The sequence below is a fragment of the Python bivittatus genome, unplaced genomic scaffold (assembly GCF_059951505.1).
Source record: "Python bivittatus isolate LINGU-HERP-01145 unplaced genomic scaffold, Pbiv_v1 ctg000480_np1212, whole genome shotgun sequence".
Classification (NCBI taxonomy): Eukaryota; Metazoa; Chordata; class Lepidosauria; order Squamata; family Pythonidae; genus Python; species Python bivittatus.
In genome coordinates, this window is record NW_028277075.1 from 97,739,453 (window position 1) to 97,752,245 (window position 12,793).

Consider the following 12,793-nt stretch of genomic DNA (forward strand, 5'->3'; position numbering starts at 1 on the left):
TACATTTTACAAGATTTCGCTTTGGTACCATCATCCATGTGTCCATTCAGCAAAAGGATAGCTAGAGAAGGCAATGTTTATATTGATTGTGTTTACTGTATGAAGTTTTAATTTGGCTGTATGGCCAACAATACCTCAGATATTTTCAGATCATGCAATAACTTTTGTTTTATTTATTAAGTATTTAATAAAATAATACACCACTGAGACTCTTTTCTTTTTCAGTTCTGAAGCAGGTAAAAAGGTATGAGCTCGCTAGAGCAATGGCTTACATCTTTGCACGTGTCCAGCTTCTTCATGACTTCATATTCTGGAGTTATGGTTTGAGGAAAATAGCATTTAGCCTTTTCGTCTTCATAGTCTGCTTTATAGTTTTTCTAGAAAAACACCAGAGTTCAATAACATCCATGAACTGAATAAGAAAAAAAGAGAGAGAGAAATAGGTACCATTCATACTTACGTCGCTCTTCAGAGCTTCAACCTTCATGCAATGCACTTGATAGGGGTCCTCAATGCTGCCTATGTACCGGCCCAAGACATTGGCTACATAAGGCTCTTTATATTTCACCTGTGGAGCAACACAGTCACATGTTATAACAAACCACACAAAGCTATGTCTGGAGCAGAAGCGAAGAAGAAATTTCCACCACACTTACTCCACTGAAGTTCTTAAGAGTGCTGTCGACCTGATACTGTGGAGTCTCACAATAGTTAATGCTTACTCCTTTTCCTTTTTCATATCCTTCCTTATATAATCTCTGCAAGAGTGAAAAAAGTAGAAGTCATTATACAAAAGGGATTTTGAAAATATCATTTCTTATATGCATGATGTTGTCTCCCATTTAGAAAGTTTTGCTTCTTCCACAGGATGAAAATGTAGATCCTGGGGAATTCCAAAATGTTTGGTTGACATCTATTGGCATAAACCATAATGAAGATACAACCTATGAATGGCCTTGATGGATATTTGGAACTGTGTAAAGTGGGCTAAAAAAAGAGTCACCATAGGTGGAAATGAAATTAAACATGAGGGTGATGAAATGATTGGGGTTGAAACTGAAGTGAGAGAATGCTGTAAGTAGTATTTTGGAGATCGGCATGGGAACAATAGTGGTATCTCAATGAATGGAATTTAAAAATAAGATCGAAGTTACCATAGAAGTAAATTTTATTGTCTATGAAAAATTTGATGAAAAAAAGTCATAAATGGCATGACAATGTTGACAAATGGTAAAGCTACAGTTGTAACTGGATGTCTAGCCATGTTAGACATAAATGTGGTTTGCTTTCTGAATTGCTATTTAATGTATGTATGGATACTGTATCTGTGCCTGAAGAACGGATCATGGTACCACAATTCAAAGGGAAATGTAGTAAGAATGAATGCAAACTCTATAGAGGAATTAGTTTATTAAGTGTGCCTAGGAATGTGTTTGACAGAATAATGCTCAAATGGTACATATCCTAAATATGTATTAAATGTTATCTAAAGATTTCTTAGTTTTATAAGTGAACATAGGTCACTCATGAACAAACTTCTTGTACTGGTCTAAGACTGTAATAAACTGTGAAGTAGAACTAGCTCAAATGGTACAAGAGATAACAATAAGGAAAACCTGGGAAACGTAGAATGGCTTTATGCTGGGCATGGGTTATGCAGATGAGATTTTTGCTGTTTACATGAGAAATGTATGACTGTGAGAAAGTTTATGATACATTTGTTGATTTAAAGAAATTCAAAATAAAGTGAATAGGTTTGAATTATGGAATGTTTTGCATAAACATCCAGTTTAAGTTTGGTTGTTGAATAAATGGATGTGTGAGAATATATGGATAAACAGCATGGAACTGAAAATTCATGGATCAAAGACCATGTTGTGTTCACCATGAAAAATTCAGTGAGTGATTGCCAGTTATACACACGTGATAAAAAAAACTAGAGAAAATAGACGTATTGGTGTATTTTGGTAGAATGTTTATTGAAGATGGTAGAAAGATAGTGAATAGCATGTGATTTGTTATGAGGAATGAATGTTTGTCAGGAAAAAATGAAAATGGATATGTATAAAAGAGGGCTTCTGCTGATTTTGTTATATGGAGTGTTATATCAGGAGAAGCATAAAAATTAAGTTGAACATAGGGAGAATAGGATTAAGAAGTGGGCAGGGTAGAATAAAAAGAATAACATAAAGAATGTCTGAGTGCTGAATGAATCTGACAAAATACAAAAGTGAGTGTATGTTGAAGTGGTTGGTTATATAGAGATAATAAATGAGGAATAAATAGCAAAACAAATATATGAAGAAAGAGTTAATGGGTCAAGATGAAGGGGAAGGCCAAGGAAGTTGTAGTTAGATGGAGTTGATGGGCGAGAAGTTTAAAGAACAAAAACAATGTGTAATATGTTTTTCAATTATGAAAACATAATTCAGTATGTCTACCATACAGCTGAGATGTTCATTTGGAATTAAATACGGATCCAAGATAATAATTTTTTAAAAAATGTTTAGGACTTGTTATTTTAGTATTCATTCTCCTTGCATTTAAGTTCCTGAAACACAAGGAACATGTGTGGCTCCCACAGATCCCATTTTCACTCCACCCTACTTTGGGGTTACTTACATCATTTTGCAGTTTGCCTACTTTCAGAGAATGTAAGATCTTGGGATCATCTTCAACGCACAAGGCTCCGATAAGCTTCCCTTTGCCCTTTTCATAACCCTTCTTGTACTCAACCTACATGGGGATAAGAGAATAATTTAGTTTCATATGCTATAAATTTGCATACAGATGGAAAGCCAAGAGTTACCTTTGTTATTCTGTATAACACTTACATCGCTCGCAATTTTTTGTTTTGCTTTTGCAGCCAGAATCGGAATGGCATCCATTTTGATATCAAACTTCTTTGCTTTGGATTGATCCCAGTCATACTTATACCAATTCTAATCAAAAGAGAATGATCAGAAAACATAAGGAAAGTGTAACATAAGGAATCAATGCATCCATTTATTGTAGAGTATATATAAAATTACAACAATTTCGCATATTCAAATCACTAACAACCTGATGCATTGAAATGTCTGCATGCTTAGAGAGATTGGTTTGTAACATGTGTTACTAATATATATATATTACTTAATGAAGAATAAGAAATACTGGATTTATCTCTGCATGAATTTCATGAAATAACTAGAACATTCAGTGGAAAATCTCTAGTTTTTTAGAGATCATATATTCATTCAGGGATAGTTGTATCCAAAATGCGATTAAGTCAACAGTGTTGAATTATCCATACCCTGTTCCTGTCATTTGTTATCCATTGGTACACATTTCTCTTTCTTTTATCTCTCTATTTTCTTTGCTTCATCCTATACTGTTTCCTTTATTCATCTCCACTGTATCTTTTGTTCCAATCATTCTCCCCACTCAGGTCTCAGCCTTCCCTTAACCTGTGTTTCTCCAGTTCTTTTACCTGCTTCTCACTCTTTCATTTAGTCATTCAATGTTTTTCCTTTTAGGGATTTCTTCTCTTCCTTCATATCTTGTCATAATTCTTCCCAAGATACTGCCCAGATACAGGGTCCCTGGTGCTAATAATCCAAAGGCATTGTCCAGCAATGCCACCTTTCCTTCCTTAGTGGATTTTTCATGGTAAATGAAAAACCAAACACGCAGGAGGGTGAGGGAGGGGAGAAATTAAAAAGCGATCTTTTTAAGGATGGTGAAAACCTCTTGCTCACCCACTGAATTCTGTAAATAAGGGAGAGTAATTGCACAATAGAAGCCACACCTAGAAGCACCCTATGATTCTTCCTCTTGCTTCTGATTTTGAAAAATTTCTTTCTGGATCAACACTAGATTTGTGCCCTTCATTTTCTCACCTGCTTTTGGGCTCTCTTTTTTTTTCACATTTTCCTTCTTCAGAACTTAGCTTTCTGCTTAAGAGAGTCTAACCCATCAGTCAAATATACATACTCAGAAATTGTTACCTACAATATTTATTATAACTGTAATAAAGCCACAGTTGGCAATTGTTAATGGAATGTAACCCATTCAACTCAGTAACCCATTCAGCTTTTACAGATCAGTAGTTTCTAGGCGTATATACACACACACACACACACACACATTATTGATTATGAAATCAAGTCACAAGAGCAGTTGTCCATTATACTTACATCACTGATATTATAAGCATTGACTCTGGACTGGAGAAACAAAGGAGCATCTGGAGGTATGGAACATCTGGATTTTTCGGCCTCATGTTTGGCTTTGTAGTTCATCTGAAATGCAGAATAAGCAATGGCATAAAATGTGGTAATATGAAGAAACTGAATTAAAACACTACCATTCATTGCTAACATTAGATCTGAACAAGACAATAGATCTTTCCATTCAAATATTTCAAAAACAAACCACTTATGCTGTAGTTAATCACTGGTTAACCAACACCAGGATGTGTATCTGTAGAATGGATCAGTATAAGTCATCTGGAATGAAATATCTCTTGCATCCAGCCAATACAGTTTGCTTGCTTTCTTATGATGCAGCCTCTTCAATAAAAATGGTAAGAGATATCATAAAACTTTAAGGGTACAGAGATTCCAGGCTGGTATTTTAACAAACTATCATTAAGACCTGAGCCAGTTTGGTGTAGTGGTGAAGGCATCAGGCTAGAACCCAGGAGTCCGCGAGTTCTAGTCCCACCTTAGGCACAGAGTCAGCTGAGTGACCTTGGGCCAGTCACTTTCTCTCTCAACCTTAGGAAGGAGGTAAGAGCAAAATACTTCCAAAAAAACCTTGCCAAGAAAACTGCAGGGGTTAGTCCAGGCAGTCATCAGAATTCAAAAAGCTGACTCAAAGGCACAACAAAACAAAATCATTAAGACTTAGTTTGCTGAACTCTAAAATGCATGGCACCTCCCACTTCAATATTATCTGAGTGGAATCTAGCTTACTGTCCTGTTGGTGGAAATCACGTATGCAGATGTAATGGGGGGAAGCCAATTTTATTCCCCTTTTAGTGTCCCCACTCCCCCTCAGGATCAGATGCCGTGTGCGCACAGGGGAGAAGAAAGGAAAAGAAATTTTAATACTAGTAGCCTGATCCATAATGGGTCCACCCTGTATCTGTAGCAATTATATCTGTTTCAACAGTCTTTACTTTTAATGGGATTCTACACCTTAAAAGGGCTTTAGTTAGATATGCCCAAATGTTCTAAGTTCAATACTCATTCTGAGTTCAGAGTCATAACAGCATTGGATGGCTTATAAATTTAATTAAATATAAATATAAATAACTTAAAGCTACTTTACATTTGAAATAACATTTTGACCATTTTGGAACTGTTTTGAGCTTCACAACACAGTAATTCAAATTTAAACTTGAAACAGAAGTGTTTTCACCCAGAAATAGCCTAACTTGAATACAAAGCAACTGTTTTGAACTTGAAACAACTATTCGAAATCTGAAACAGAGTGCTTCAAATTTGGAACAGTTATAATTTGAAACAATTTAATCAGGGCATTAGTTTAAATAACAGAAACCTCTTCAGATGTTAGAAGATTTTGGGCAGGGTGGAAGCAGACTCCACATTCACTCCCTCTTCACCAACATATCAACCTGGCAAATGGTGAGGAACACACATCCATATTTCCCATAAGTTCACATAACACCTGCATCAAGCTTCATCAAAATGTTACAATCATGTTTTTCTCACAACAGAAGTGAATTCTATTTATAACTATGAAAGAATATGAAATTATGGGTTGACACCTTATTCTTAGGGGCTTAACATGAAGTAGATGTTCACCAAGAACCAACTCTGAATGACAAAGCTCCATGCTGGAACATCTGAAGTACTAATATGTTAGAGCACTATTTCTCCATCAGTAGCATGTGTACCACTAATGGTACATAAAAGTGATCTGGGGTGGGGGCTGCAACTCCTTTCACCAATTCTCAAGAGTGCATGAGAAAGGGAATCAGACAAGGAGGGCAGAATTGCCAGTCAGCAGTCAAATATGCTGAGGCAAAGTAATAGCTACTTCAACAAGACTGATTTCTGGAGTTCAGGACTGGAGCATCCTCTGAGAAGGCTGGGGTTAGGAGTCAAACTAAAAGTATTTTGTGTAGCGCTTACCTCATTCATTATTTGGAAATACTGCTCTCACAGCGGCAAATACCGTTTAAGCCTCAGTCAACACTCACTCATTACTTTATAATTAAAGCAGTACTGTCTACAGTATCACTGTATCTTTATGTCCTTAAAGTTTACTATAATTGGTAAACAGAGTAATAGAATGTCTGTAAATAAATATGTCTTTTTCTGAAAAAGTTGGCATTTATGTTTTAATCTGGGAGGGACCAGATTTTTTTTTACACAGAACTCTATAGGATTTAGGATATGAAAGTAAAGAACCCCCGTATCGAAGAATATGGCTGGATAGGTGGATGGAGAGATTCTTCCTACACCCATCTCCACAATGTCAAATTCCTAAGATGACACAGTCCTGAAACTTCTTCTGGAAACTAACCATTGTTTATTCAATATGAGTAATCTATTGGATCATGCTTTTAAAACAAACAAACATAACATGTAGGTTTCTTGGTCAACTATGGGTTCTTCATTTGCCCTTTCATTGTGTCACAAGTTGAATATGGAATATTATGATTGGAAACTTTTTGTCAGACAAAGCTTCATGAAATATAAAACCAGACAAGAACTCATTCTTTAAGTTGCAGGTTACTTACGTCACTCAACTGCTTGGTATTAACCTGTGCTTGTACCAAAACAGGAGAGTCCATCACAGGGGTAAATTTAATCTGATCAGGAGGCTTCTTGTAGGCATGCTAGGTGAAGTGAAAGCAGAGCATAATGATATTTTCAGGCTGCCAAACTATCACCTTCCATTTTCGTAATAGCATATTAAAAAAAAAACACTGCAGTTAATGATGCTGACTGAATAAACATCTAGTTGGGTCAGCCATGATATAATATTATTTGGACTTCTGAGATGTTTTTTGCTATCAGAGGTATACAACATTCAAGGGATCTCAATATGTTTTGTATCTAGAAAGATGGGAGATTTTAATATAGCTGCCTGATCTAGAGTACATTCTCTCAACACACATTAAGATTAATCAAGGGCAAAAATAATAGTGGGAGGGAGGCAGTGGTACCTCTGACTTGTGGCCATTTCTGAATCCCATTTCATTGTCCAGGCAGATAATGACTGCCAAACCAGAAGCTAGCCATAAGGTTGCATTCAGAAGACATTTATAACTATGGCACAGCTAGGTATCTCATGTACACATCCTCACTTCTGGTTGTAGTTAAGGCATCTTACCTTTTTTGCAAACTCAGCCACATCATTTTGCATGCTACAGTAAGCCCTGCCATGATATGGCTTAGGGTATTGTGCAATATGCTATAAATACAGTAGCATGAGCTAAACCAAAATGTATTATTTTCTGCAGTTCTTAAAGCCTTCAGCCTATTATAGCCATGAAAGCATCAAAGGATGTCAGGTGCTCAATTAAGGAGATGTTGGATAATTTTAACTGATTTACTATTCAGAAATGTGAGCTACTCCTTCATCCAGCCTTGCACATTTAAGTGTCTGCGTGTGTGCATGCGTGTCTGTACAGTGTTGAAGGTGATTATTTCCACTGCCATGTCCAATTCTATAGAAAGTGAATTGAACTGATATGTAAGGTTTTGCTTGAGAAATTATGTACGTGGCCCAAGCACATGATGACCACTAGATGTCAGGAGCTTCCTGTAAATGAATATGAAGATGTAAGAGGTCAGAATGATACCACTTGAGGACAAACTACACATTACGTCCAGATGAAAGGAGAAGGCCCTCTCATTTTTTATTAATGCAAAGCAACCTTTGGGGACTGCAATTTTGAGCCAAGGCAAAGCAGGTAGAAGGAAAGACTGTGAATTTTTCAATTCAATGTTCTTCTCATTTCACTCCTTTATTCAAAATGCCAGTTCCTCAGTGTGCATATTGGAATAATGGGACTCAGTAATGTGACCCTAACTCAGCATAGACCCAGATTCTTAACTAGAAAGCAGAATAAATATTTCAGTAAAAGATAGGGTTTTTTCTACTTCTCTGAATTATTAAAACACATGATCAATGTACCCAGTTAGTAGTCAATTTTAAGTCTTTTGTGTGTGTGTCTGTGTGCAACATTTGTCTATCTTTCAAATGCATTTTATAATTTGAGTGTTTAAATTGCTTTAAATAATAAGTTTTAAAAGACAGGGGTTTTTTCCCAATAAATATCTGAGGTTCTGGGCCATGTACAGATACAAGATTTCACAGCAGCTCTTACATCTTTGCACTTGTCTAGCTTCTTCAGGACTTCGTATTCTTGAGTTATGGTCTGGGGGAAGTAGCAGCTAGCCTTTTCATCTTCATAGTCCGCTTTATAGTTTTTCTAGAGAAACAACGAGGGATCAGTAACCACTACAAATCAGCAAAGCCAGATTAAGTAGGTATAACTCATACTTACATCACTCTTCATAGCTTCAACTTTCATGCAATGAGCTTGATAGGGGTCCTCACTGCTGCCTATGTACCGGCCCAAAACATTGGTTATGTAAGGCTCTTTGTATTTCACCTATAAAAGAACACCACCAGTTTTTACAAGAAACAGACCTATCTTGCACAACTTTATCTGAAGCACGTTAAAGAAGCAATTTCTACCACACTTACATCACTAAAGTTTTTCAGAACATTGTCGACTTGGTACTTTGGGGTCTCACAGTAGTTAATACTTTTTGCTTTTGCTTTCTCGTATGCTTCCTTATATAATTTCTGCCAGAAAAAAAAAAAAAAGAATATAGGAGCATTAGCATAAGAGGAACACAACAAATATTTTAAATTCTTCTACTGATCATGACGCCATCAAACTTGTGCTGTCTTCAGATGAAGCAAGCAGGTACTGGGATACAAATCTTTATTTTTAATTGTTTATCTTATCCAAGTTATGAATACAGTAAAAGCAAAGCATTTCTGGATCAGACTAAAGGTCCAGCATCCTCTTCTCTACAATGGTAGGCAAGATTCCTGTAGATTTCCTTCTTCCAATAAAAGCAATACCTCTTCCTCAATTTGTCTCCCAATTCTTTTTATAGAGAGAGCCAGTTTGATGTAGTGATGAAGGCATCAGGCTAGAACCCAGGAGACGGAGAGTTCTAGTCCCACCTTAGGCATGAAAGGCAGCTGGGTGACCCTGGGCCAGTCCCTCTCTCTCAACCCACAATGTCAGGCTCAGATGACAAGTCAGTCGGTCAATTCCTGTCACAACCAACAGTTGATCCAGGAAAAAAAAAAGTGGACCCTGCAGGAAAAGTGCTAGGAAGAAAAAGAAAAGGCATATTGCTTCTGGACCTGGGGATAATGAATAGCTTAGGCTCAGTTTTGTTTTTGTTTTTCTCCTTGCATCACTAAGCTTTGCAATGGTCTCATATTATAAAAATATTTTTTTATAAAAATAATAGAATACAAAAGAAAGTAAGAAAAAATAAGATGGAACACAAGAATAATTAATAAAAATAGATTTTCTTTAAAAAAAAGCATAGTGAGAAAACTTTCTAGGAACACATCCTCCCTGTCCTTCCTTTTGTTTCCCCAACCATTAACCAGTTTAAATACTTGTACTTTATAATGAACATTAATTATTGTTATTAGTTTTTAAGTTCCAGAAACCATATTCTCAATGTCTAAATTTGCCTTGCTATGTAATGCGTTGTACATAAGAGAGCCATTCCTACTTGAACTTGAATCCTTCTATTATGGATCTATCCTGTCAATTTTGTCACTGCAGCATATTTTCTAATTTTGGTCTCCCAATCTGATATCAGTCTGAGAAAGAGATAAATTTCTCTTTTCCAATGTTGTTCCAGGTTTGTTCTCGCTGCTATTAACAAGTATCTTAGTAAATATTTTTCACTTATGTTTTCTGGAATTATACCTAATGAAATATTTGTGGTTTCACTTCAAATATTATTTTTAGGATATTTTGAGTATTTTGATGTACTTAATTTTTTTTTTCATGTGGCAAAATGTTCCTTTTCTGTTGTGGCATTTCCAACATTTGTTGTTGTATGCTTTGTCTATCTTGGCAATTGTTAAAGGAGTTATGTACCATCTGTAGAACATTTTGTACAATTTTCCTTTCAATTGTAGCTTGAAGTAAATTTTATTTATTTTTTCTATAACTCTTCCCAATATATAAATATATCATAATACATTATCTTGATTTTTTATAAATTGCTTTGATTTCCTCAAATTCTGTCATCCTTCTCAACATCCCTCCTTCTTTTTGAGATTGCTTTTTATTTTTCTAGTTATTTGCCATGGTAGATTCATCTCACTGCCTTTTATAGCAGCAAGCTCCATAATTATACATGTGTGAAACAATTGTATAATTGTAACACAAATAGTAACCAATGTATAATTATTTTAATCTTGGCAACACATACAATAAAAAACAAAAATGTTATTTATGTGATACCGAGCTGAAATTGATTTATACAGAAGGAAGAGGTCATTTATTCATTTGTACCTTTTTTAAAAAGTGCACATTTTTTAAAAGTTCACATTGTTAAAATGTGAACTTCATGAACGGGCAAGCCCATCTAAATTAAATGAGTAAACTCGTAACTGCTTGTTAAAATAGTTGAAACAAAGCAGAACATCCCCTTGCTTTCTTGTGAAGCAAAAGGAATTTTGCCATCATTGACATGAAGGATGCAGAAGCTTTACTTCATAAATTATTTCTGTATTCAGTTCTTGATATGCTCATTTAATACTGTACTTCTAATTGCAATGACAGGTAAGTCATCCTGCAAATTTCTTCTCACTAACTTCTTGTTCCCCATTTAGATCTTGCATCTTTCAGGGCTGGGCAACTAGAGGCCCCAGCGTTGTGTGTAGTCCTCAAACTACTTTTTGTCACCCAAAGAGCCACTCAAACCACAATTCCTGGATATGCCTTCCTGCTATTTAAGGGGAAACTGGAACCTGTAGTCTGATACATAAAATTAAGTTTAGCATAATTTTAAAAACAAACTTTCCAAACACATCTTCATAAAATCCAAGGGGGAAAAAAAGCAGAGCAGCCTGGGCCACATTCATCATCCCCACCCCACACATATTGCAAAGCAAAATGTGATCCAGGAACATCCTTCACTCACTGGCTTGGCTCATGATATACCCTGGGGAAATGAGATACTCTCGAGGAGGTTCCCAGTATGGGTGCAGCAAGGGAGAAAGCTTTATCTCAGGTCCAACTGTGCAGCCATTGTCCAAAATTAGAATGGTTTGGTAGCTCTTGCAACGCAATAATAAGAATAAAGAGCAAGAGATTTTTCTTGGCTATTATAGTTTGGGATTCTGTGGTAAACACCATGGGTTTGAAGTGAGCAAAATATAAGCTAACTATCCACAATAACAATCATGTATCTTGTCCTCCAATTATAGCAACTGAAGTAATATGAAAAAAAGAACATCCTGTTTTATAGTCTGTGCTGATCTAACCAATTTGCTGATTAAATTCTGCATTCTCCTAACAAGACATGAGTTTACACAGCAAATCTGTTAGTAAAGAGGCCTAATTTTAAATAACAAATAGCTATGAATTGTTGAAACTGTTTTGTCAAATCCATCCCTGGAAAAAACTTGCATACTTACATCATTTACAAGATTTCCAGCAGCTTTTAGATGCCTGAGCAAAGGATTCTCAGTTGCTGGAAGTACATTATAATCTGCTGAACCTTTGGATTTTTCATAATCTTCCTTGTATTTTACCTAGAAAAATTAAGGGGAAAAAAACCCTTTAATTAATTTTCCAATTTTACAGTATGCTTTTGGTGTACCTTGGTGTACTTTTATATTGGTGTTTAGCTTAAAGATTAAAAAAACAGAGATTGGAAACATTTATGTACTATTTTAAATCAAATATATTTGATTTAAAACAGTTCCAACTGAAAAATGCCATTTATAGCTAGCACTTGGCCATTTTTCCATGTTCAAAAAAGCCGTTGCTAATAAGCTCATGAAATATAACTGGAATGTATTGTACCTTCAAGGGTTAAAGAAAGTACCTTGATCATTAGCAAGAGTCCTTTTCAAGTTCTATTACCTCTTTTGCTAAATTTGTATTACTAAACCTGAGAAGATGATACTGCACTCAAAAATGAAGTGAAGGACATTGCGTGCTCAGCAGCTTGGTTCCAAAACAGTTTTTAGCAAAGTTATACTATTGGTACACACACACATAAACCAGCAGAAGTGAGGGGGGCAATTGTCTTCTTTTTTCCATGTAGTCTCTTTTGCTTCTCAGAAAAGTAGGGGAGGTGGAGCGGTGACTGAAAATGGGAATCAATGAAAGTTCTCCCTTCCTCCAACAAAAGCTTCCACTGGATCATCAACATAATGGAAAGAACTCCCTGTCATGTGTCAAGTGTCAATCACACTTTCTTGAACAATGCCAAGATCTAACAGATGCACCCAAGTCTGACTTAATGGAGCTCCACATTAAACTTCCCTTGCCCATCAAGGCAGATGAGGCAGCACGATACATACAGAATGCCAGATATATAAATGGGCAGAATATTCTGTGATCAGTGGCTTCCATCACAGAGGGTCAAAAAAAGTCACGATGGCAGCTGTGACCATGTGAACAAAGCCCCGCCTCTTTTGTACATGTGTTAATGTCACAGGCATACACAAGGGCTTTGTTCATGTGATTGCAACTGCCTTCTTCACT

At 36.0% G+C, this 12,793-nt stretch overlaps 1 protein-coding gene across 4 annotated transcripts in view; it reads right to left on the minus strand.

Moving 5' to 3' along the window:
* NEB (nebulin) overlaps positions 1-12,793 on the minus strand; it is a 211,260-nt gene that overhangs the window by 182,695 nt on the left and 15,772 nt on the right. For all 4 annotated transcript variants that reach the window (XM_088146548.1, XM_088146545.1, XM_088146546.1 and 1 more), the window contains exons 12-15: positions 11,716-11,832; positions 8,734-8,835; positions 8,531-8,638; positions 8,351-8,455 (exon numbers count right to left, since the gene is read on the minus strand). In XM_088146548.1, coding sequence (XP_088002674.1) covers positions 8,351-8,455; positions 8,531-8,638; positions 8,734-8,835; positions 11,716-11,832 — 432 coding nt within the window. The remainder of the gene's footprint in view (positions 1-8,350; positions 8,456-8,530; positions 8,639-8,733; positions 8,836-11,715; positions 11,833-12,793) is intronic.